Source organism: Helicoverpa armigera, chromosome 3 (genome assembly GCF_030705265.1).
Source record: "Helicoverpa armigera isolate CAAS_96S chromosome 3, ASM3070526v1, whole genome shotgun sequence".
NCBI lineage: Eukaryota > Metazoa > Arthropoda > Insecta > Lepidoptera > Noctuidae > Helicoverpa > Helicoverpa armigera.
This window is the reverse complement of record NC_087122.1, coordinates 3,951,927-3,979,751: the sequence shown is the minus strand read 5'-3', so window position 1 is coordinate 3,979,751 and position 27,825 is coordinate 3,951,927. Positions and strand designations below refer to the sequence as shown.

Sequence of the window (27,825 nt, the reverse complement as noted above, 5' to 3'; positions counted from 1 at the left end):
GGGCTAAAATTAGTACCGGAGCGCCACGTGCGCTTCGAACGAGCATCAGTCCGCGCTCAACCACCACGTCGAACGGTCGCTCCCGCACACACGCCGGTGTTTACTACTGTAACTTAACCTACACACTCGTGCGACCCGTAGCCTGGTAGACCGCGACAGCGGCAGTGACAGTGTTAGCAGAGTGCAACGGTGGCCGGCGCGACGGAGGCTGTGCAAGGCATGTTGATGGCGGGCGCTCTGCCGGCCGAGCCCGAGGGGCTGCTGGCACTAGGCGCGCTGCCGGGCCAGAAGGATACCACCTGGACGAAGCTGTTCGTCGGAGGACTCCCGTACCACACCACGGACAAGAGCCTCAGGGAACACTTCGCAGTCTACGGTGATATCGAGGAAGCAGTCGTCATTACAGACAGACAGACCAGCAAAAGCAGAGGATATGGCTTTGTAAGTATTTTGATCACATGTTTATGGAATACTCTTGACTGTTTCACCATAACCTGAAATTGACTTGTAACTTAGATATTTTCCTGAAACGAAAGCATTGAATTGACACGTAAACTTTAAATGCTCGTGCGCAGTCGACTCGTGTCGGCTCTGAAACAGCGACCGTATCGCACAGTTAGCGCGTTATCGCACCTCATTGCTACCTACATTATACCTAACCCACCGGCAGCTCACTACGTACATGTACACATACCGTATATCGCGAAATTACATCAAACACGGAAGTTGTTTCACGCAGGTATAAATGTCAAACAAGCTAGGTACTTACTGAAAATAGAGGGCACGATGCGCAATACTCTGAAGTGCATCATCATTGCCGACGCTTTTCACTTCAGGACAGCGCACTGTCGTATCGGGAAAACGTTTACATTGCCAAATGTAACATGTCAGGGACACGTGAATCAGGAATATTTTACAATAGCTAACACTTTTTAATATGCATCGATACTCCTTGACGAATGTTTGTGTGAATAATGAATTTGGCGCGCAACGTAGTTTCATGATTTCTTACCAAGTTATAGGTACCTAAGCTATTACGAGTATTATTACTAAACAACAGATGCATCAAATGACGTTTTTTTCAATGCAGCTAGTTGAATGTAATAAAGTTAGAGGCTTTTTGTTTGGTGCAGCGTGGGGATCGTGGGAAATGAATCACAACCCCATTTTCAATTCGTGCTAGGGGTGGTTGGACCCTGAGGGAACAGTGCGCGTAGCACCCTCGCTGTGACATCCAAATAGCTGTAATAATCGCAATTCATCGTTCGTAACACTTTTCAATGTGTTGTAAACTAAAATTTCATTTACGAAAGCTATCCATAAACTTGATAGTCTAATAACTTTGGGTCGACAAAATGATTTGTGTTTTGAAACATAATTGACGTTAATGCATTATTTGTATGAGGAAACAATCAAAGATTGGTTACGGATGAGATCTTTAGGTGGTAATTAAATTTTTATGTGATGGCTTTTTATGCAAATTGGTTTTAAAGAAAGCCTAGAACTTGCAGTTACTGATATAAAAAAGATTTGTAAACTATTCCATTCTAATGTTTGTAATTAATATTTTAAAAGTGTCACCAGTCTTTTGTAAATTCAGGATATCAATTGAACCTCCTTTTAATAAATAATTAATTATCATTTACCGTCTAATGAAATAAAAACTTACACCCTACACAAACTTACGCATTACATAACAGCATCAAGAGTTAACACTACAAATGCTCAACATCTAGCTGGTGCAAGTCCCTTTGCTCCACATAGCCATTGGGTCGAAGCGACCGGCGCGGGATCCAGTCGGGACGTGCTAAAGTACTCGTAGAAAACAAAAGAACGTCATCTGATAGCACGCAGAGCACTGAGTAGTTTGAACAACGAGGAACATATACTGAGAAAAGTATAAAAAATCTACGAACACGGAAAAAATTGTAAATATCATTATGACACTAATTTGATCACAAAAACTGTACATTATTATTGTGGTCTGACAAAAAGTTTTCGGTGTGACTTACTATGAATTTATGTGATACAAACTTGGAAACAAATTCCTCATGAGTTTATGCAGAATCTGGGCCTTTAAGAGATCTATCCTCTTCCTAAAAGTAGGATCACTTATAAGAAGTTCGTAATACAATCCATTACTTCATTCAAGTCACACCTGAACTGATTCAGTTACGTAAAAACACTATCAGTAAAGAAAGATCTGCATACATATTTAAAAAAACATAATCAGGCCTCTGTCACTCGACGTACTTGCGCGCGATAAATGCCTACCGCTCGCTGGGTTACCGGTAGCCCCTCGCGGCTTAGGGCTTTCGACAGCCGCTCGCGACGCACGCGTTCCAGTATTATTATTTTTATTTCGTGGCATGTTATGCTGTTGGTTTTGATTAGGTTTTTTAAGCTACCTAACAAACTGATGGATTATTTTGAGTTGTGTTGGTTTATATGCGACTATTGTAAGATTTAGAAACATTTTATATTTATGAACTTATCCAGTAATTCTATTTTTTTTAAATAAATTAATACTTTCTTTATGATTTTAACAACACAGATCATTAGGTACTTATTTTACTTTAGATACCTACTTAGTTATATGAACTGTATTGTGAGTTTTGTAGCTCAAAACACATCTCGAGTGTAAGTAGGTATAGTTCTGGTCCAACTTAATGACGACTTGAAACATTACGAGTGTCGCTACGCAGAAACCAATTTTAGGTATGTATCAACACTCGACGGAGTTGTACCATATGGGGTATGGCACTTGTGCTCAAAAAATAGTTGGAAACCGCCTTTGATTTTGACGAAAGCTTTACTTACTTAAGTACTTACCTATGCTTACGTATTAGGTAATATTTAGTAATATGTACCCATACTCCATTTTAGTAGGCAATACAATAGTTAAGTAAAGAAAAATATTCTTGATATTACTTTTTGTTTAAAAACTGACTTAAAAAAAAGCTATCTTAAACTAAGCGTAACTTTGTTTTCCTACTTAAATATTAATAAATTGTAAGAAGCAACCCTAAGCACGGCCACGGCACGGTTGCGGTCACTGAACTGTGCGCTATCGCATTGGAATAACAATCAAGCGCTCGAGCTTTTAAGGTTCATTTTATAACGCAGCTAGGAATTTGTAGGTAGTTGGGGAACTTGTAGGTGCTTATAACAGTAGGTATGGACTTTTTTGTATGGAGTGATTTATCTGTTACGTAGTAACTATTATATAATCTGTGACATAATTTCAATTCAATTTCCCAAATCGTATTCCTTGGAAATAATCAGTAACCTCATGAAGATATGGATAACAATATTTACCGACGTGATTGTGTCTAACTTTGCAATCTTTATCGCTTAATCGGCAAACACATCTTGTAATGAAATTCGGTTTTTCTAACATAAAATATTTCACCTACCTATATGTAATAAGTTATCGTTGTGAATTCGCAGTTTACATGTCAAATAATGGGAGGTAGAGGCTGGGTAGCTAAACCATTGATAATTTCATTTTCAAAAGAATTATCATATTTATGTCAAGTCCCATCTTTACGTTAACTTTAGTCTTAAGTGTAACTTTATTCATGACAGCTGCAAAACTTGTTTTGGACGCATTTAATGAATTAGAAAAAATAAACTCTTGCATGTTTTATTTAAGTTCTAATTTGAATCAATTATTACAACTTATGACTTGACAAGAGATAATATCTTTCAGCCTCTTTTCAATTTAATTGAAAACTGAAATTCTATTCTAGTTTTATTTGATGAACTACTGAATAGCAATCCTTGTGGTCTGCATTTGAAAATCGTGTCTTGTTTTTAACGAATTAAATTAATTCAAGGCCAATTATGAAAAACAAAAGAGCCGACCAAATTGCATTTTCAAAATCTAACAAAACTGAAAAGCGGGAAAGTTCAGCAAGGCTACTAAACTATCCTTTTTTCTGATTCATGAAAGAAATAATAAACATTTTGATTGATGAATCTGAAATCTTCTTTGAACCATATTTCCTGAGTCGCTGTCATTGTTGAATATTCGATAGATTTGCTGTCTATTGTCTAGTTTACAGTCTTTTTATCAGATCAAAAGATATATAATCCTATTGATCAACTGTAATGTTTTTGAGGTCATTTAATCTAAAAGCAAAAGTAACTCTGAATTAATACTTTATAATACAATATATTTTATAATATAAACGGATAGGAGTAAATCTCCAAAGACGCGGGTAATACCGCGCTTAGAAGTAGGTAGGTTTTTAAAAAATATAAAATGCAATATAAATTATGTACCTACGTAGATAAAAAAATCTAAAACACCGCATGCATTGCGTTCCTGCAAACGTAAAGTAGCGATAAAGAAAAAAAAAAACAAAATAACAAATCAATTCTGCATGCTAAAATGCAAGTCCAACCTTTCAATTTAATTTGATTATTTTCTTCATGGACGAGGTCTCTAAAATAAAAGTTCTTCATTATAAAATTTAGCGTTCATAATATTGATTAATTCTTAAGTTCAAGGGTAAAATCATTTAGTTTTGATAGGAATTGCTACTTGCAACTAGGTAGAATGTAATGTTGGTAAATATTTATTCAATAAAAATTGTTGTTTCTCAAAATAAGAAAATAAAATATTTGTGTCTCTTTCAAGCCTTAGAAAGGGCTACTTTTTATTCGTCTGATGGAAGTAGTTCTTCAGGCCGCGGGTGGAACAGCGGGGAATAGTATTAGACCTCGAAAATTCTCATTATGTTTAGATATTGGTATTCGAGCTGACAATTATAAATGTATTTATATCCTTTATTTAAACTTACTACTTATTATTATGACTAATAGTATATGTACATAGTATAAAAAAAATCAAATTAGAAACATTTTATTTGGCCCGTTATGATTATTTCCTTTAAATATATTTCGACGATTACTTTATTACACTCAAGCCTAAGTGGTCAGCTACACACTAATGTAATGGTCAATTTAATTAAATAACTACTTCCGATAACATGACGGCTTCCTTCAATGTTACTCGTAAAAAATGCGTTACGTGGAATGACTTTATATTTATTTGTTCATAATATAAAATCTTAGACACTTAATAAGTTGTCATCATCATCTGCCTAGCATTTTCCCGTATATGTTGGGGTCGGCTTCCAGTCTAACCGGTACCAGTGTTTAACAAGGAACGACTGTCATATGTGACCTCCTCAACCCAATTACCCGGGCAATCCAATACCCCTAGGTAAGATTGCTTGTCAGACTTACTGGCTACCCGTAACTACTGCCAAAGGTGTTCCAATGACAGCCTTAACACACTTAATAAGTTATAAAGTATTAAAAACGCCATGACATAATAATTGTTTTCTAGCTAACTTTATTAAAGACTGTTGTATGAAGTGCGGTGATATGGGCGGATCATGGACACGCCTCCTCTGGCTACGGGCTACGTCGTAGACCTTTAAGCTGGCTACACTGTCAAAAAGACTTACAAACTCCTTTTTCTGTTTTGTCTATGACATCGTCTGTTTTTTTTTTGTTTTATAAGACATTTTGTATTTCGAATAAAATGAAATAAAATAGCTGCTTCATTCTGATTATGAAGGTCATACAATTATTTTACTTCGATGGATGCGGGAATTTAAAGTTGTGCCAAGTCAAAGAATATTAAAATAATGACTGTCTTTATCTAGACAATGGAGTGTGTTATTTATTTATATTTCCGTAACTGAGGGAATATGTCACCATGCAGCTAATGTTGTACCTTTGAAGAAAACTTTTTGTTGCGTTATTGCAAGTTTGCAGTCGACATCCCTACATCCTCAGAATGCTACCCTGTAACAGTCGTTAAAATTTCACCTCAAAGGCCATTAAGTCGATTTGAGAAAATTCTGACACTAAGGCTTGTTGAGTTATAAAACTTGCTGTTCGCTCCATAAGAAGAGGGAGTTACTAAATTGTAATTGTGGTATAACGTATATCTTGGTATCAGAGAAACTATAGGTATACTTTTCTAGGGTACGAATGAATCCGCTAGAACTGACTCGTTACATAGGTAAAAGTTACATAAATGTGTGTCGTCGAAGGTTGAAGTGCCCGCAGACTAGCAGAATCGCTGATCGATACCTAAGTATAATTCACTACTTATATGAAACGATACCTTTGTATAGGTTTCATACAAGATAACATCTTCTGAACATAATTAATATTAAAACTATTTGTCTAGAAAATAAGTTAACCATGTATTACCTACTTATTTCATAAATTCCAGTCCAGTTTTTAGAATAGCCTAGGACAATGTAGTTCTAAAGATCATCCAAAGTGTTACTGAAGTATTACATTCAGTCAGGGCCGCTTCCAATAATCTATCTCTCTATTCTTTTACTTATTAGAGATAGAACATTACCTACCTGTGCCCTAATGTCAAAATTATATCTCTAGTTAGCAAAATATCACAGATTGAATATTAGGAACGCCTGGAAATGGTTTCACAGCGTAAGAAAAGGAAAATTAAAATGCGTTCTGCATTCTCGTCATGTTTCAAGTAAAATGCACGACGTTCAATTATGCGTATACCTACAATTGATAAGTTGAACCGTTAAACGAGTATTGGATAAGTTATACATATGTATATGACGTAGGTACACCTTTTTACTTACCTACATTTGAGCAACGTGTTAAGTTGTCGTTGAGCAAAAAATATTGTACTTTGCTGGTGATGATTATATACTCGTTTATTACTTTATCTGAATCTATTGAATTCTTCGAAAGTTATCTTAAGTAAGCAGTTTCATTAAAAAATATCAGATAAAAAATTGGTACACTTACCTAATATACCTACGTAGTATTTTTTGGTTGTAAATATGTATGTAGGTTTTTATTTTGATGACATTGCATTTTTTTTAAAACAAGTGTAGGGCTATTGTAATGAATGCAGGTTGTTTCAGGAAAGTAGGTTTGAAAACCATCACAAGGTTTGCAATTTATTCACAAGTATAAGCTAATTGTTTCGGCGAATGCTGTTTGTGTGATGTGTGTGTTCTGATTAAATATTAATGGAGGTAGGTAGATGAAAATATAGTTAAACCATATTAATATGCTAAGTAATTTTAAGTAAGTTTGGAAAGTAACATGCTGGTGAAACTGCGGAAAGCAACTAGTTTTTAAGGAATGCCAACTGTTGCTTTAGCCGTTACTTAAAGATCAGTTCGTCAGAACAATCAAACTTACAGCCAATCAACTAACAGGCAGTTAGCCGCGCGTTGATAGTACTCCTTATCGCACACCGCGCCTAACTACGATTTGTACGGTTTACGTTACGAAGTGTGCAACTTACCGAACCATATATTTAATTTATACACTGCTCCTATATAACACTAGAAATTAACATACAATAAGTATTAAATTTCAAAATCATGGGCAACATTGTTTAATGTGTGATTATTGCAAAATAACACACTACGGAAATTAATGCGTAAGAATTTAACACACAAAAAACATTTTCGGTGTCATGGGAACACGTATTTTTTACGATCAAAGGCAAAATACATGAATCCAAATGAGCAGTGGGCTATGTTGATCAGGAAACGGTCACAAATCCAAAAAAAGTAAATCTAAATATATTTTAATTTACAATTCCAGACTTTCGATATCTGGAGGTCATCAGACATTTGCCTTAAAGCAGTGTTCCAATTTAAAATGACCCCCCGTTGTTATATTGTGTGTTTCCGACTATTCAAAGCTCAGACCCTAGCGGGGGACGAAGAAGGTCAATTGAAAATGGTCGATTGAATAGTAGAAGCGATGAGGTGGCGACCCGCGCATGCATTACAATTGGTAATGCCGGCTCGACGTCATCCTTCAACGTGTTTGTTAGTTATATGGATTCGGCATAAAATTACGTTAAAAATAGTTCTAAGCCAAGCGTTTGTTTTCAGGTAATAATGGGTGACCGAGCGGCGGCGGAGAGAGCGTGCAAGGACCCGAATCCCATCATAGACGGGAGGAAAGCAAACGTAAATCTCGCCATCCTCGGAGCCAAGCCCAGAGGGAACCTGGCGCCAGGTTAGTGACACGCTTGCCTTATCGACACCAAGATAAGTGACTGCCGGCTGCGGGAAATAGGTCAATACGTAGCAGGCAACTGGTATTGTTAACCTGTCGCTTTCGAATTTTAATTTTACATTCACTGAATATGAGATCATAAACGATGTTCGTGGAAGTGGTACTTTTTTGGCATCAGTCACACAAAGGGTATTAATATAAACAGTCTCACAACATTCACAACACATTTCGTTTCACAAGTCATTTTACGCTGGGTACAGAAACATAATAGGTAGGTCCATACTGTAATGTGTACCTATGTGTGTACTAGGCGCACTTATTATTACTGTGAACAATTGGGCAATATCCATATTTAAAATTGAACAATATGACAGGAAATTGTTTTCTAAACATTAAAAACTGTAAGTCTGGGAACGGTTACAAGATTCGTATCCAAACTATTTGTTCCGAAAGGTCCGTTGCTATTCAAGATAATTTGCGTCTTTATGATGTAAAAAATGTACTAAACAGCCTGACAGTTGTGGTGGCAAAAGGATGTAAAACTCGTTCATAAAGACAGGCACAGACAAAGGAATCGGAGCACATTATCTCTACTGCTTGGTTTCCTAAGGGTTGTTTAACCTCCGTAACTTGGAACGAAGCTTATCAACGCTCAGCTGTTTGTAAAAGGAGCATTTTTTGTTGGTAGAAACGTACACATGATCGTTTTTTGTGCCCCGACTTCATTTTCGTCAGCGTGTTGTCAACGGACAAAAAATTGTGAGATCGCGTCGTGTGAGATACAATGCCTTCGCGGGGGTCAGCCTTACTTACATGTGTGCCAGCATTAACATTTATGCTATGTAAATGATGGTAAATCAAACTAGACGCGGCGGAAGTTGTATCTTAGTCCGTAATTCGCGTAAATTTAAAGTAATCAATGGACTAAAAAGTATGTGCATTGAGGGTATAATCGAGGTTTCCGGAATAGAACTTGTTGATCATAAAGTTTTTGTGCTATGCATATATAGACCACCAAAACCTAATCAAGAAGACATAAAATTGTTCTTTGAAAAACTTGATTTATTGCTAAGCCAATTTTGCCGACCTAGATGTAAAGTAATAATTTGTGGGGATTTTAATATTGATATTCTGAAAAAGACTAGATTATCATCTGATTTTCTAATGACTGTGTCAAGTTATAATTTAAAATGGGCGTTTACTGAAGCTACTCGTACAATAAGCGGTACTTGTATTGATAATTTTTTACACACCATCCATGGTTGCAAAAGTAAAATACTTGAATTTGCCCTCTCGGACCATACGGCACAATTACTCACCTGCCCAGTAAAGCGTAAATGTATTCTAGAAAATTGGTTTATAGAGAAGCGGGATTACAGCCAGGAAAATATTGATAAATTCAAAGAATGCATAAACTCCCTTTCTTTTAATGAAGTTTTTGAAGAAAAAGACCCACATAAAGCATTTAATATTTTCTATGAAACTTTCACTCTCTTCTATTACTTATGTTTTCCACTCTCCTTAGTAAAATTAAAAGCTCAAAAACGTCCAAAGTGGATAACAAAGGGTATTAAACTTTGCTGCAAACGTAAACGAGAATACTTGTGGCAATATCGAAGGTCACGAACTTCAACAAATAAAATAAAATTTAAAACCTTAGCGGCCAGGTTAAATTGGATAATAAAATCCACGAAAAAATCCCAAAATGATGAATTCATACGCAACTCTAGCAACAAGTGCAAAGCGACTTGGAGAGTTATCAACAGTACGCAGTGCAACGCACCCAGAAATCAAATAACTGACATAAAAATTGACAATTCACTTACTATAACTAATCCTAAGACTATAGCAAATTCTTTTAATGACTTTTTTATTGACCAGGTAACACAGATTAATTCTAATAATAAAATTGTTTATCCTCCAAGTATCCCAAATTCATTATATATGTCACCTACATTTCCAAAGGAAATATTTGACATAATTAGCAACCTAAAGAATACTAACAGTACCGGTTATGATGACGTATCCACAATGATACTTAAACACGTATCGCATAAAATATCGTATATACTGAGCCATATAATCAATTTATGTATTACAAATGGGGTTTTTCCTGATAAATTAAAAATAACAATTATAAAGCCTCTTTTTAAGAAAGATGATAAGTCATCAATGACCTGTTATAGACCAATTGCGTTGATTCCCACTATTTCTAAGATCTTTGAGAAGGTTATACATGACAGACTCTACACTTTCTTTGAAAAAAATAATATACTTTCTGAAGAGCAATATGGTTTCAGGAAGAATAAATCCATAAATACAGCTATTCATAACTTCCTCGAAACTATTATTAGCAATATTGATAAGAAGACACCTGTTTGTGCGCTTTATATGGATCTTACAAAAGCTTTCGATTGTGTAGACCATCAAATACTTTTACATAAACTACATGCATGCGGCGTGAGAGGAAACGTACTCAACCTTATCAAATCCTATCTTAGTAAACGGAAACAATGCACTAGAATAAACCGTTTAAACCCGAATTTTAGAATAGAAAAACAACACTCATCAACTTACAGAGAAGTTAAAGTGGGTATTCCACAAGGTAGTGTGCTAGGACCGCTGCTATTTAATGTATATATAAACGATTTACCAAAAATATCCACCCAACCAAGCATATTGTTTGCAGATGACAGTACATTTATTTTTGCTAATAAGGATACAAGCTCACTTATACTTGACATGAGAAATACTCTTAATAATATAATACAATGGTTGACGTCCAATAATTTAAAAATAAATCTAAACAAAACACACCTAATGACATTTAGAAATCTAAAACCAATGATAACTAATCTTAATATTGACTATATGGGAACTAAAATTACAGAAGTTGACACAACAAAATTTTTAGGGCTGACGATAGATTGTAGCTTGAATTGGAAAGCTCACATTGATAACCTTTGCCAGAAACTTTATCAACAATCCTATGCCTTGCGCATGCTCTCAAGAGTAGCTAGTCAGTCAACGGTACTTACGGCCTACCACGGATACGTGGGATCTATACTGAGATATGGTATCCTTTTCTGGGGTAACTCGACGGATAAGCAACGACTGTTTCTGGCACAGAAAAAGTGCGTAAGGAGTATTTGCAAAATAAGTCAGACTGACAGCTGTAAGCCCCATTTTATCAATCTACAAATCTTGACACTACCTAGTCTATATATTTATGAGGTAATAAACTACATTAGGACTAATTTAAATAAGTATAAAAATTACAAAAGTAAGCGTCAAACTAACAAAATCAATTGTCCTATGCATAGCACAATGATGTTCAATAAAAGTATATTCTGCATGGGACCACGAATTTATAATCACCTACCAAAGCACATATTAGAGATTAAGAATAATGACTTATTTAAACGCAAGATTAAAGATATAATGCTAAATAAGGCCTATTATAGTGTTGATGAGTATCTACATGATAAATCCATCTAGCAAAGAATCATACCGTATCTACTTAATTATATTTATGCACAATATTACTGTTATTATAAGTTTATTTTTTAATCCGTATTTTTTGTTTTGTTATAAAGTTATATATTATTCAAAATACTATGGTACTATTATGGACAAAAGACAATGTTAATATAAATGTAAGTGACTATAGACTGGACAAGTATAATGTTTGACATTAATTTATAATAATTAATTAATTTCTAAATTGCATGCCGACAGGCGAAACATAGCGGACTTATATTATGTATGCTTCATCATGTCTTATGTACTTATTACCTATGTTTGCAATAAATAAATTTGAGTTTGAGTTTGAGTTTAAATGTCTAAAATTTTATAAACATAACAAGGTACGCTGATTTGAATTGCGTATTTTGTATTTTGATTCAGGAAATGAAGAAAAAGCTATTACATATTCTACCGAAGATTGAAGCTTAACAGATTCTACCGAAAGAAACCTTAAAAATATAATATGAGTTTTTTGGACCTCTAAATTATTACACTTTACTTTGGAAGTTTACAAGGTTATACCTTCTTTATGTATGACATCATAATCTTAAATGCATTTGTTTCATGAAAACCAATCGAATAATTATGTAAAATGATGTATTTAATAACCGCTAAGGCACAAGTGGGTCGCTTTATTTATATCTTTTGATTAGTTCCCGATAGCAATCCGATAGTGAGTAGTTACTGATAACGAATCATTTGATGATATCTCTAAGTGCGGTTAGGTAAATTAATGAAGTGCTGTTCAATGACAGTTTAATCGGAAGAAGGTTGAGAATACCATAGACACTTATTTAAAAAATGGCCACTTACTTTAAAAGGGAAGCAATCTACATTTAAATATAAATGATAGACTGTTAAAATAATAATCAAGCCTTAATTACACAAAGTAACTTAATTTTAAACTGTCTATAAACTAATAAGCGTCGTCGCCATTAATTACAATTTATTGCGACTGGCGCGGTGACGTGTCAAACACAATAGTGATTAGTACAGAGAACCTAGCAGGACATGTCCTTAACACCACGTACAAAGGAAAGTGGACCTTAACAGAAGCATACAGGGTTCATTTTCCAAGGGTTGGTAGTTTATGGTTGTTTCGTGGTGTATGGGGAGCGATCAGTGTCCCGCCCCCGCCGGAAGTCCCTAAACGCTCGGCAACGGAAGTGCTCGGTATACCCGGGTCGCTAATTGATTGCGCCCCACGGACACGCCGTGTAACCCTTGCAAGGTGACATAGTGTAACCTTTGTGTAATCTCTGCATCTACATTCCGGGTACAAGGAAAAAGGGTAATAACGTGTTCCTTTTACTTAACACTTCGTTGCAAAAAATCCGGGACAGCAATACCGTACTTTTTACAAAATACCGTGCTACAAAAAAAAAATATTGTAAAATTATTTTTCTAGCTAATCTAGCTATTTTTAGTTTTGATATTAGGTGGTCAGTTTTCTTCTTATCTTATCATAATGGCTGCAATTTAATTAACGTATCAAATATCAGAGTTTAGTACGAGTAGTGCATAAAAGTTTAATTGCACTTTCTTTAATGTAGAATTGTAGACGGTTAAAAAACACTAATTGGTTTGTCCTTCAGACGGCAACCGTTTCCGATGCGTAAAAAAAGTGAAATTACGAATGTTTTTAACAGGCTCTAAATTCATTGGTCTCAAGTTTATAATAGACTAGTAGCGGTGCCCTGCAGTTTCACCAGTCAGTATCCCGGGAAAACTCTTTTCTTTCCTTGACAAAATATGTTGCAATATTACTCAGGGAGTCGGGAGTAGTCTTGCTTCGCAACAGTGAAAGTAATTTTCAAATCGGTTCCATAAAGTTTTGGAGCCTTTAGGGTAAAGACAAGCAATAAAATTATTCCTCTTTATTATGCTAAGTATACCTAGATTAGTATAGATATGTATTCCAATACAATAACAAGACACGTCTACCATATGACACGTATGATCGATCTATACGTAATTTATCATCGTTCGTATTCAGTCCAGCAATTTAGCGTAATGAGGGTACATCCATACGAAGGTGAAACGGGACATTGGTCATAATTATAATAAACCTAAAGATAATGGAGAGTTGGTAGTTTTTTGTCACGCGAAGTGTATTTGAAAAATAAAATTGTTGTTGATACAGTGGCTTCAATGGTTATTCGTTCCGCCTCACTGCTTCGGAAATGTAACATAATATTCATCTTTGATATAAACTGATATAATGATTCCATGTAATAATTATGATATCTATATTCCTGATAATTTATAGGTAAATTGATTCTAGAGCTTCCTGGATGTTATTGTAAATAGCTAAAAGGCAAAGGATATTAAAATTTCATGATAATTGGCACAAAATTCACTACTCATATTTTGATTATTGGTTGGTAACCTATAACAGATAAAACTATGTACAAATTCATGAAAGTAATCAATTTTTTAAATTATCATCATGAATTAGTAGAAAATATTTTGTCAAATACTTTAAGAGCTATTTCCCTTCCCAACAGTTTATATGAATGATATAATTTTCATTCACATAGGTAATCACAGTAATTACAATTTCTCTAATCAATTCGTTCGGGCTGAGTTCAGAGCATTGGCAGAGATTCAAGCGATTCACATAAACCAATTTACTATAACCACTAACTGACCATCACATGGGAGCTAACATGAATGACATAGCATAATGAAACTTCCGCGCATACGCAATCAACAATACCTTGATAGTCACTCGTGGCGTATATAATTTTATGCAAAAGAATCACTACATTTACTTACTTAGATTGCAGGGCAATTTGCCCTACTGTAAGAGGGTAGGGTGTGATTCGGTATGGCCTTCGCACCTATTTTGTATGTACCTACATACCAAATTCTTGTTACCACTTCTATACCTACCTAAATGTGGATAATATCTAATGTTATTATTGTAAAGGAATTACATCTTGTTACATCTTCAGTTTAAACATAAAGGCCGTTACAAAAAACCTAGTTCATTGACGGCCGAACAGCTGATCGTCGGGTCTTTGTCAGATGTCTGAGAAAATTGAAGAGCGAATGAATGGCTCCGCATCCTTGCTACAACAACGTTTACGGAGGTCGCGGCATTGTTCAATGTGTCGGGTAGTGCACACATTGAAAACAGTTGCCGGCTCCGGGGGGAGGGGTGCCTGAACACAATGGGTGCGGGCGCGCATGACGAGACACCTGGTTCGCTATACCGGCCGCGCCATATGCCACGCTCCCTATGATATGCCCGCGCGTAATACCAACCCTGCGTCATCAGCTCCGAACTTGTTTACAGCTAGCTAGGTTTCGTAAATCCTATAAACAGTAACGAACATACAATAAACATAATAAATGTTCCAAAAGTTGATTCTGCAATATTTTTGATAGGGTGCTTTTTGCGATAAACGGTTGTAAAAGTGTCTGATTTTACGGTATCGATTGGAAGCGATGTTTTTTGTAAGTTATTTTTTTATGTCTGAATTTTATAGTTCTGTTGTAAGATGCAGTGAGTAAAGTCAGAGTTTAGTCAGTTACTGATTTCTCTGCTAGATGCAGCTAAATGTTTTGGAAAGCCATCTTATGATTATGCTCTATGATTTTATCGATTCCGAGAATCTCAGTGCCCAGCACACCAACAATGAAGTCAGTGTGCAGTTATTAGTTTTGTGATTTCAGACGTTTTACTTCTACGAAGATTGTGAACGGATTTGTGCTCAAATATTTGAATCAAACAGTTTAGTTTTAGCTTGCGACTGGAAACATCGCGGGAAACGCATTAAATCTGCCGCCACAGAGCCTGTTTAGTCTACATTTTGTGTCTTGTAAAATCGGTTTATACACAACGTCGGAGCCGCACTGTATTTGTTTACGAAGCCCTTCAAACGTACCTTTAACTGATACGTTGAAATAATACTCCCAGAGTCTGTTCACTGTGCATACATTTGCAACACGCTTGCAAATGTTCCAATCCCCTTAATCTAGATTCGGTTCATGAGCTTTGTAAAGAAAATGACCGTTAGCTAGGCCGGTTTTAGGGAACGTTTTGTCCTCAAATAATGCGAGTGCAACGCTTGCCCGTTACCGTTACGGAGGGGCTGCGATTTACAGAAAATGATATGCAAGCGCTCGCATTCAACTTGCCAACTACGCCTCAATACCAAGTGTAAAAAACGACAAACTTTTTTTATACTGTATTCACAGATTGAAAAGAACAGAATATAAATGACAGCATTAAATTATCTCCTGCATTGTATCCTACTGTATTACAGATTACTCGTAGTATGTTGGTTTTTGCTATTCATGAATTATGAATCTTCAGCTATTGGAGCAGTAAAACTAGATTCGCTTAAAGTAGGCAAAGTCTGGTTTGGATTAGGCCAGAATAATATTTTTTTATGGAAATCCATTCACGGGGCTTGATGGAGGCGTAACGGCTTGTCTGTCTTCGGCGCCCGCGCATCGTGGCTCTCGCCAAAATAAATAAGCCAGCTTAACGCGCATGTACGAGTGAAAGGAATAGATATATGTACTTGGTTCCATATGTGCATATTTTTATTGGAACTATTTCTAGTTTTATTTCTATGAAGGCTTTAATGACAATTGTACCTTTATTTAACATATTTAAAGAACTGAAACAGTTAACGAGACATTCCTCGTTGTTTGTTTAGGTGTATTTTTGCACAATAGGTATAATGAAAACGAAATTTTAGTGTAACATTGTACCGCGGCGGTAGGCACGCTGTTTACATACATAATGTACACGTTAACTGCTGCGGTAAGAAATTTGTGTAGCCCAGTTTCTAAATACACCGTAGTGGTTGCAACCAATGGGCGATTTCAGCGGGCCTGGCGTCGATTATGAAAACATTGTTAAAGTTTTATTATATGGGCGTGTTGATGAAGGCCGAACGGGCCACTTGTCCAAACATACGAGGCGACACTATGAATTATTGAGTGGAACCAGCACCGCACTAATCGATTCACACCTGTCTTTGAAAGGTTTCCAATCGAAAACATTCGAGTGATGTAGAAACATTCGAGTAGAATACGACTCGTTGTCCACGCATATCGTGTAGGTGTTAAATTACTTGAGTCTGTAATTACATTTTCTTTGTAATTTTCCTGAAAGCTTGCGTTCTGATTCATATTCTCTAACATCGTAGTAGCGAACTGTAAACACGGATTTCAGAATTTGACTATCGTGAATAAGTCTCTGAGCGAAAAAATCTCTTGGCTTGATTAGACTTTGAAAATAATTCAAATTATTTTTTTGTACGTGACATCTCAAGTATTAAAGCTATTACACAACGACGGTTGAGCAGTAAGTATGTAAGTCATCATTGATTAATGGATAGCTTGGCCCTTTGCGGTGTTGGGAAGGGGTTGTCCCTGTGTTTGGCATTGCAGGCGGATCGCGTGCGCCGGCCGCCCTTCGCTCGTGCATTACTTATGCATGTGCCCAAACCCCCCGCAGTGGCTAACACACCCCAGCGACTATTTTTATTTAGTCTTTGGGATTTAGGCGCTGACTGCACCGATGGGTTCGCACGCGCCGCTCTTCCAATCGATACGGCACAGCGAACTCGTTCATTTAGGTAATTAATCGATTTTTGTTCGTTTGAGTCTGCGTTAATTTTAGATGCAACTGAGTGATGAGGTGATTTACAGTTTCTTTTGTTCTTCAATTACAAATCGTCAGCTGCATGGCATTTGACTTGATTCTTCTTTTAAAGGATTTCCTCATGTAATACCTTTTACTAAGGATTTGTTATGTACCTAATTTGTTTCCGCCTCATTGTACATTGCCTTACTCATGCTTTTCAGTAATCTTTGCGAAACCCTACAAAGTGACTAGAAATCTAGCTTTCGGTGTCATGTTACGGTTCATTTTATGAATGTTTGTTATTATGTAATCCTCGTCTTCTATTACATGGCACTTCTACATACCAGACACTGTAATAAGGGCCCTATAGTTTAGCTTACGATTTTAAATTAGTACCACAGGTTTGATGGCGAATGGAGTTCCCCATATAGCTAGTACAATAGCAGCTTATCTTCAAAAAGCATAACCACAGATCGATACATGCGAGCATCGTTTATAATTGTATGAAGCGAAGCCATAATGGTCAGCCGGTGGCGGTCGCGTGGCCCGTGATACGATCTCGCTTCACACCGATTGTTTGTATCTCCGTTTTATTGCAACGGAAACTTGTAATTACCTTCAGTGTCGCTTTGATGTGATTTCGGAATTTTTGGTATTCGACTTGTCTATAAATGTTTGCTGTCTTCTTCTCGTTAGAGATTTTTGGAGGATCTTTGATAATTGGAATGGTTTGGGTCATGTTCTTTAAATGACCATTAGGTTATCAATTTTTTGAATACCTGTTTCTGGCTAATTGTGTAATCACATTTTCAGCATTTAGTAAACAGAATTTTGATCAATATTCAATTTACTTTAAGTAATTGATTGTTAAAGCATGTTGAAGCATTCCAGTAGATCATTGAACAGCCTATAAATAATAAATACTTTTACACATTTATTCTAGGCTACGCATGATCAACTGCTAGTTATTTTCGAGATATTTGGAAACTCGCAGTGAATTAGAAGTAAACCAGATTTAGTGCGCACAGATAAATTAATTTGCGACGTCGTCGCCACACTAATAACCTCGAAGTTGTTGAACGCCGTCCAACTGAATAACAGCGTCTTCCGTATACTGCGGATGTGTGGCATGTGGCCCCAAAAATCTTCCTAATTACTATGCAGCATACACTATCTATCTTTCCCATATTTATGTAGCTTCATGCTTATATTCTAACCATCATTTGTTTTTGGACATACTATCAATAGAACTAGTATTTTCTGAAACTGAACACTAGTTGTGAGCGTAGGTAGACGGCACGAACTCGCACTCCTAGCATCGAGCAGTGACCCCAGTTCACACAGGAACACTTCACTGTAGTAGTTCCGTTCCCTTTGTCACCATCTGAAACATGATCCCCGTCCGCGACTTCCGCACGAAGCCCCTTCGATCCTCCGATAATCCTCCTATAGCAGATTACATTCTCGTTACATTTAAACCATTTACAATTTTAAGTAGAGAACACGTTTCTATATTTTTTTTTATTCAGTCCGTATGTACGTATGTCGACCTGATCTGATGATCCTCATAAGATGGACGTGGAGCTTTCTTCGTGTCTTAATTATTATTTATGTACAACAGCTGGCGTGCAGAGGTTGGTCGGGCGAGGCTGAGTCCGTCCGGCGAACGACGCGGTTATTTATAAAACAGAGTTGCGTCTCGTTTTGTCTTCGGCGCGCTCTTTATTTTGTCTAAATATACGCAGTTTTGGGAACGTCGTCGCGGCCGACTCTGCCGCGACACCAGTTTTGGCATCGTGCCAGAACCTCATCTTTCCTCGCCAGCTTAATCTTTTGTCGGGAGTACAGGATCTACAAAGTGTAGCTTCCAATTAATTACATACCTACGTAGATGACTTTAAAACTTGTCCTCAGTTAATGATATTAAAGTTATCATAAATGCCACGTGGTATCTAGGTAACAATTGAAATAGGTTACAGAAAATCGCATAATTTTATCAACCATACCGGGTCATTAAGCGAAGAAAAAGATACGTAGACCATTAAAATTGCCGTTGGCTCGTGCGCGCACGTGTTTCTCCAAAAATAAGTGTCCCAGGAACTGAGGTCGCAAGTGACGGGATGGGGAGGGATGTAATTAATCGCTCTAACCAATCCTTCACAAGACCGCGAAATAGGTGTCGGATTGATGACCGACACCGTCGGAGACGACACCGATCAGATCAAAGGCTCGCCAAACACAAAACCGTGACGGCCATGAGTCCAACACGGCCAGTTTGGCCATACGAAACTGGGCCACGACACATCTAGTTCTATTCTGGTACCGATAAACTAACACGACATATTTATTCTACAATGTATTCATGAAACCGTGTTCACAATAATGAGACATTTGACTTAAATTTATTGGAGAGTTTTGGCTGCATGAACACTTTTCTAAATCTAGAACTCATAAACGAAATCATTGCAATCACTGATGCTTCAATTGAGGGAAATTAGACATGTTTATGTATCTTTTCGCATAAATTGATATATTGTGGAAATCTGGAGCATACAAAAGTTAATGGCAATGAAAATGCGTGCGTATGTTGGATACCTTTATATAATAATACCCTCTTTCTATCCCGCTCGGGCGGCGCGCGTCTAAAATCGTATTTCCGTAGAATCCTTACAAGCGACGTTAAGCACTTACTGTCGGCTTTGCAGTTCGACGACCTCAGCTCCAGAAGACGTCCTGAAAAAAAAAAACTCAAGCAGAAATTCAAACAAAGCGATTTAATTTGATTCGTACTACCTACACAATGTCCGAAATAATTTCAGGGAGGACCCGTGACTAATTATACCGAAGTTTTGATGAGTGATTCATTTTAGTTTTAGCTTCAAAGCGTGTTTGCACTGCGTCATATTTTGTTCTACATCGTTCTGAATAAATCCAACTGTTTGCCTTTTGTGTTGTATTTGACAATCGATTACGACTAAAATCTATCTGGGTCACATATAAGCAACAAAAGACCATCGCGCTACATTCAGGCCAACTGACAATGGACATAAAAGGAAAGAGAAAAAATTTAATGAATCAAGATAAGCTTTGTGGTGGACAGTGGTTCGACCTCGGCCGTCAAATGGCACCGCATCGATCGAACAAATGCGGTGGCACATCACGCGCATTGTACGGCACGCGATTAGCCACAGACTTCAGCCGATCACCACTAGTTCCATTGTGCACAATGTGTACTGGACATTTGAGTTTTTCACAATGTCTGTAGGTAATAAATGCAAATATCGCCCTGCTCTAATTGTTAATCTAAGGGTATTAAATGGAAGCTACCTAATAGGTACTGCTTGCATGATGTGGATGACAATAAAGTGATCCTTTTGTGATGTATTGCACAACAAGCGTAAGGTGATAATTTGGGCGGGCACACTTGTATCAGAATGGAAAGCAGCAAGGTCACCACATACTCCCGCAGCAAGCGAACCGCAACACCATCCGGAGAGGCTGCGGATGTGATCCACTGTAATCACCGGTGAAATTTCGCCACACAATAGCAAATTCGTTTACAGCCCGGTAGAGGTTACGCTCTTCTGAATATTACCCATTAATCACAGATTATGATACAAACACACAATTATTGGTGATTGCTCACTTCCTAAATATGACATATTATTTGGTTTCAAAATTGCTGACCCTGTAACAAGCGATCCGCGAAAACTAAGTACATGTAGCTAGGTAACAGTATGGCACCCGGGAAGTGTCGTCATTTTGGCTAACATCACCCATCTAGGTGGAAGATGCCTATATGAGCGTGCGTAGGCCTGTGCCAAAGATCGAAAACCATTTATAGCGTGTGTTTGTCGTCTTCTTGTCAAAAGGTATGCCCATGGATGCCGGTGCCCGGGCGGGCGGCGAGCGACTAAAATAGACGCCGCCTCGCGCGACTTAACAATGCAATAAAAAGAAATTAACAGTGACGTTCCCTGCGCTAAGTTGACTCTCATGTCATTTGGATGTGGTCCAATCTCTTCGAGATATATTTTAGTTTGACTTCACTCTAGCCACTTCCGCTAAGTGAGACAGAAAATAGCGTCTTTACGAACATTCGTGATGAAAGAGTAATGATGTAGTCTAAATGACGTAGGGTTATTTTTACGATTGAAATTGTATCCTAGCTTCGGTTAAATTCTAGTAAGATGGTCTCTGCAAGGGGACATTATAATAATAACGGTTTATTTCTTTCAGGTTTCGGGTTAGCCGCAGCAGCTGCGGCGGGTGTTCGTGCCGGCTATCAAACAGTGCTGCCATCGCCGTACGGGTAAGTTGCCGCTCGGCTGGTCCACTCTGTACCATATATGTATCATGTATCAATGTTCAGTGGTTCAACACTTCGATATTTGCCAGCACTAGCGGCGCCGCATGCCGCTCTGAATACATCTCACGAGACAAAAATCAGACGTAGTTTTTTATTTCTTAGCAACGAAAATTCTCAATTAATTTTTCCGGATCATAGATCACAATCATGACTGAAAACTCTCTTTTGCACTTCGCAATTATAATCACGTACCTACGTGCGTTTGTAATGTCTAGGTCTAAGTTATAACTTTCCATTAGTAAATATTTCTGAGGAAAGTCATTGAAAACCTGAAGCCTAACTTCGACATTGCAAAAACACGTACTTTTTACTGCCTGTGTAGACACTAAGTGAAATTTTTGATAGAAGACATTCTTTTAAATGTTCTCGCGACCAAATGACCCTTAGTCATAATGTTAGGAAGAGGTTAGTTAAGGTCCAGGTTATAAGGCGTAGTAAGTTTGCTGACTTTTGTCTCGGTAGATGAGGCGAGCGGCGTCTCCGGACGGCTAGCGGCGCGGCGCCCGGCGGACCACACCTAGACTAAATTATCAAACATTTTCACATAGGTATCTATGGCAAGCGTGAGCGTGAGAGTGGATTTTTTTTCGTTTTGGGTGTGAATTAGTCGATTGGGTTTTTTAATGTTTACGTTTTACAAAGCTATACCGGAGCATGGGCGGCGCCGGCGGCGACGGCGTCGGTCGCGGGCGCCGCCCACCGCCGTCACACTTTACGCATCGTTCTCGACACTCAATGTTTTCTTTACTTTATGTTTTATGCCGTGTTCGTGTAAGATTTTGTTGATTTGAATTGAGTTTTGTTGGTGGTGGATTTCGTTAATACACTTACTGAGTGGTCGCGGCGGCGGCAGTCGACCGCGCGCTGTGTGTGCGTAGGTGTGCGCGCGCGCTCGACGGCCGCTGCCGGGCCCGCGCGCCGTGCTGTCTGCCTGCCTGCACTCCTCGTGTGTCGGTTCATTACATCGACGTGAGCTCGATCGATGCTCAGCCAGGGCCACCACGCCAACACAACTGTCCATATATATTATTCAGTGACACTCTTGTTTTAATGGATATAATCAAGTGAAAGCTTCAATCGAATTAACGCTTTTATTTTCTTTTCCAATCCAAATAGGGTTTACTGCGATGTTTGGGAATCGATCAACCTATTTGCTTTTCGTACTCAAAATGTCAATATGATCAAAAATGCTAGGGTGTTCGTCTGATTTGGTGATGAAAACTGAAGGGAATTGATTGGCCTGAAAGACACGTATTCTTAATTGGGTTCTTACGAACATGTGTATTCATTATGCATAGGCAAATAATGTTTATCTATTGATTAGGCAAATTGTTTTTATCAACAGACAACAGATGATCAGATAGGAATTAATCGAGCTTAGTTGAATTATTCTTGCGATTACTTGTTTTGCATGTAACTTATGTAATTATTATATACTTTCTCCGAGATACGTTGAAAGTGGCATTTAATTGAATCCTCTACATCCTGTATTAGCTATCAGTCTAGTATGTGGTTGTGTTTTGTATTTTAGTAGATGTGTCAGCTCGGCTTGTGTGAGTATTTATATGCCAGTTATAATAATGCTGTTTGTTTTCACCTACTACTATATTTTTCTCTCTTCGAAGTAGATAATGTATTAACTTGGGTGCCAAATGACGCAAAATTAAAGTCACATAACGTAGCAGTGCGATCATATAGAAAGAATGACAACTGTAGATGAGATTGTACACAATAGGCTGATGTGATAGTTCTCTATAGATAGATGATGCGTGCTCTGTGGTATACTCTAGTCTGCAAATCCAACTACTTACATGATATGAAGTAGGTATTTAGCGACACAGCAGTAGACCACAGGTGGGCGTGTAAGGCGGGCGGGGCGTGGATGCGGGCGTGGACCACGCATGCGTATTGCCTCCCATCCCTGTACCATGCTAATTCAGTCGAAATAGAACAAACAACAGTCAACCCGTCTCTATCACATCTCATAGTGGTAGAAAAAGATGGATAATTGCATCGACAAGTGGTGCGATGCTTAATAGTGTGGTTAAAGAGAGCCCTCCAATAATGCTGACGCGGTTCGAAGCGAAGTCAAGATGCTCTTGAACAAACTCGGCCGCCTTCATAAGCAAATTAAGCAGAATTTGCATTTTTTATTCAAGCCATGTTGGATCAGTATAATGTAGAGTAGGAAGTCAAAAGGGCCTTGGTAACTAAAGTTAACCATCTTAATAGAGACTGTGTTTGATGAAAAATAGTCGATGCCTACAAGAGTAGGAATGCGTATAAATTTATGCTATGCTATTTACATATCAATTACCCTGACTGTGCACGACGATGTAGCGATAACTAGGCAAATACCGAGTGGTCCGGATATTTCGGTCGAGGCGGAGTGCCGCCCGTTGTATATTTTTATTACATTTTCTTAAACTTTCCTGGCACTGACGCACGGCGGCGGTTCCGCAATGGCGACATAGGCAGACAGTCGCATACTTACATATTTATAACAGTTTATCGATGTCTACTAACATAACAAGATTAGATGCTCGTGCCTGACGAGGCTGCTGGGGCTAGGTAGTGTGACCGTTTTAAAGAGTATTAATTCGATGTCACCTCACGAGAAATTCGAGTTGCCCGTGAGGTGACATTGTGGGTGACAGAAGGCGTCAAATGTGCAGATAGTTTATATCTGAACTGCGCCTTTGATGGCGGGAGGATATCTAGATATAAGTTCTGTTATAAATTGGCAGGTTGTCGCCTGGATACATGTACAGCACGCCTCAGTACATGAACGCGATGAGCGGCGTGGGAGCGAGCGTGGGCACGGGAGCCGGTGGCCTGGTGCAACTGCCGCAGCTTCAGCACGCCGCTGCAGTCGCTGCAGCGAACCACCTGTACGAGTATCAAGCGGCTGCAGCGCAGGGCGCGGCGGCATACCAACAGCAGTACGCAGCAGCTGGCTTCGACCCTTATGCTACAGCTGCTGGTTTGTAATTTACTTTCTCTTAGACAAATATTTGGTCTTCTGAATCTTTTCATACGGCCACAGATTCTCTTGCTTTACGTGGAAATATTTTTTCATAAAATGTATATAGTATGTAAAGAATCTTGGATTGGGGAAAAATGAATGTCTCTTCTTGTCAAATTAAAAAATGTTTCAATGTTTCAGCAGCAGCGGCGGCAGCAGCTAGCGGTGCAGGCTACGTGTCTCCGTACTACACGCTGCAGGGCGGCGGCATGCAGGCCGCCCCCCTCCTGCCCCCCCTGCCTTACCCCCCGCAGCTGCAAGAGGCGCGGATGCAGTAGATCTCACCACACCGTTCCCGGAAACATTACTGATGACGCGCCCCATGTTAGTATGAATTCAGATCTGAGTTTAAAGTAAACATACTTGCAATAACTTGCTAAGTTTCACCAGTAATGAATTCGAGAACCTCTCACACGGTTATAGGTCTGATTGTGAAAAGTATAATGACACAGCTGTTACAGCGAACGTTCGGTGCCTTTTGTCGGACGTAGTGAAGTCGATAGCAAACCATGTCATTAGGAAAATTTAATGATTACACTCTGATGGAAGTAAGGCCAAATATTTAGACTAAACGTCTAGAATCTAGTTGAATCCATAAACCAAAAATGTTAAAGAATGACCAAAGGCTATGAGCTTTTTATTTATAGAATTAAGACCTCGGTACTTAACCAGTTCAGTGGTGATGAAACTATGTAGTTAATGATTACGTACTTATTCGTACTATGTGTACCTAAGTTATAAAAAGCACCAATACCATTGTAATATCGTTAAGATACAAACATATTTGTACTAGCTATGTTGAAATATTCTTGCCTCATTCATTCAACTTCCTAACATCACATATTTTTATACGTATAGACCATAGTTAGATATATTTTCTTATTAGATACCCTTCATATTCAGATATCTATATATTAAAAATATATTCTAATATTTAGAAATGAAAATAACATTTAAAAGCATACAGCTGTTAAATGACAATAAATAAAATTAAAGAAAGCATTATCCATGTTAATAAGAAAAAATAAAAAGTTAGGGCAAGTTATTTTTAATTTGCCTTCTTATGCAGATACAGTTAGCAACAAAAGTATCTATTACCTTTATCCTAAAAGGAATTGAAAAAACTATAGATAAATTGCAAAACTTTTTTACCATCAGAAAAGTATTTATTAGTTACCTCATATGAGAATCTATGGCATCTATCGATCAATGCTTGCGAAAACGCATTAACTCTCTGACAGCTGTTTATAAAACGAATACTTTACCTAAAAAAAACCTCTGATTCATCACAGTTATTGTGTACTTCCTATCCATAATTTCCATTTTATGTAAAGTTTTATTTAATAAGATAGGTGTATACACATTTATCCAGTTACTTATTGAAAAAAATCTATGGAACGCCTTAGAACTAAACTTAATTCTTGGATTTACGAAGATTAGTTTCGAACGAGTCAATCTTATGTGAGCAAGTCTTCTTCTAAATCATTACCTTATAAAAGTTTACAACTTCATGGCTTATATAACTTATAAAGAAGTATTATAAGTGAGTAAATTCTTCATTCGAAATGAAGTCTCTCAATTCGTTTGGTTGTAAGACGCCATAGATATAACTTAAGTTTTTCTAGTTCTCTATTAACGTGTCCATGTTGCTCAATAAGTCCTAAAATGGACTTGGTTTAGCTTAAGAATGAGGGAGAGCAATAAAGGGTTAAGTAAGTAATTTTAAGTAACGTACTTTATTACTGTCTCAGTGAAAAAAACTACAATATTTTTTGTACACAACCTATACGCCCTTGTACTATTAAACTATTATTACTTATATAATTGTTTCTCCAACGCGGTCTAGGGTACTTAGTATATTTAATAGTTAGGATAATTCAATTACTAGTCCATGTAATTTTAATATATTGAATTATAGGCAGTCGCCGGCCATTCTACTAATGAGAAAATCGATATATATTTATACGAATTACATCGTCAACTGCTTGATGTGATACAAATCAGCTATGGACAGTTCTGTATCATTTTAGTAACGGCGTATTACTAACTGTTTATTTCGTTTGGCAGCCATTAAAATATTAACGCGGGAGTGAGATTCACCTAGAATGAAGTCGAGGACTTGGACGGCGACATAGTACAAGTTAGGGGTAACAACCCGAGTAGGTAGGTATCACTGATACATAGCACGTAAGCTTAATCTTAATTGTAATATTCTGTTATTCGTAATTTATTTTGTTGATATTTGTAAATCTACATGTTGATAACTATTTATTATGTGGAAGATAAATAAAAAATTGTTGAATATTTACCGACCGAATCGAATCTCTCAGCGCCCGGAGTTTTCACAGTTTAAACATGATTCGGTCTGATATATTGAATTATATACATTCATTATAACTTTAAATGTAAGTAGAATAATATTATAACTAGATGCGTACCAAAAGAAACATAGTAAGCCATAGAAGTGGCCATCTTGCCTTATATATAGAAGAAATATTGTACTTAGTTATATATAACACTAAATTATACACACATATCATCAAGGTATAAAATTGTTCAGAGCGGCAATACGCACTGAATTGTCCATAATAGTGCATTTCATTCACAGTAATTTTAAGCACAATTACTATTATATATGTATTACATTACTATATGAACGTGAATTCATAATAAATACTTAATAACTGTTATAATTAATTTTTAATTATACTATCGTACTTAATTTAGGTTAATATAAAAAGGAAAATAAATTTTTAAGGTACATTTCTTGGTTTTATTTGCTTGTGAAAGCGACGACATCTTTAACTATTTTTAAAAAGCAATATCTATTCGAAGTTGGAATGTGAAAAAAAATGTGTCGCCGAGCGTTTGGCTTGCGTCCAACTTTGCCTGTCCGATTTGACAAAGTTGATGCACAGAAATAACTTAGGTGCTCCACTAAATAAAATAAGAGCACATGTTATTTTTTCTTTAGAAATTAAATTTAAAATATCTTATGAAACTTTAAAAGCTCCAGCACGCTTAAGAGTTGGTCTTACTTATGGAAAACACCTTCATTGGGGATCACCGGTATGCTCGCCCTAAGAAGACATTAGAGAAGAAACTAGAAGAACAGCGATAACTTTTGCTACGTACCTACTGTCTCCTTTCTCCGTGGCTAGGTACGAGAGTGAGTACATTAACATGCTAAGGTACCTATACACCTAAAGGCATCACTGTTAAGGTAATCCCACCCAAAACAAAAAT

The 27,825-nt window shown here is 37.4% G+C and overlaps 1 protein-coding gene across 3 annotated transcripts; it reads left to right on the top strand.

The window, feature by feature from the left end:
- LOC110383760 (RNA-binding protein 38) lies at nucleotides 1–27,342 on the top strand. 3 transcript variants are annotated; one of them, XM_021344629.3, is made up of 6 exons: nucleotides 1–441; nucleotides 7,926–8,052; nucleotides 21,425–21,497; nucleotides 24,302–24,537; nucleotides 24,721–24,903; nucleotides 26,647–27,342. In XM_021344629.3, exons 1-5 carry the CDS (start codon nucleotides 220–222, stop codon nucleotides 24,855–24,857), a joined length of 795 nt encoding a protein of 264 aa, XP_021200304.1. In that variant the 5' UTR covers nucleotides 1–219; the 3' UTR covers nucleotides 24,858–24,903; nucleotides 26,647–27,342. The 3 variants fall into 3 exon arrangements, with proteins under 3 accessions (XP_021200304.1, XP_021200303.1, XP_021200305.1); XM_021344628.3 differs by having other exon boundaries at nucleotides 3–441; nucleotides 24,721–27,342; XM_021344630.3 differs by having other exon boundaries at nucleotides 16–441; nucleotides 24,724–27,342.
- Nucleotides 27,343–27,825: the final 483 nt, after the last annotated feature.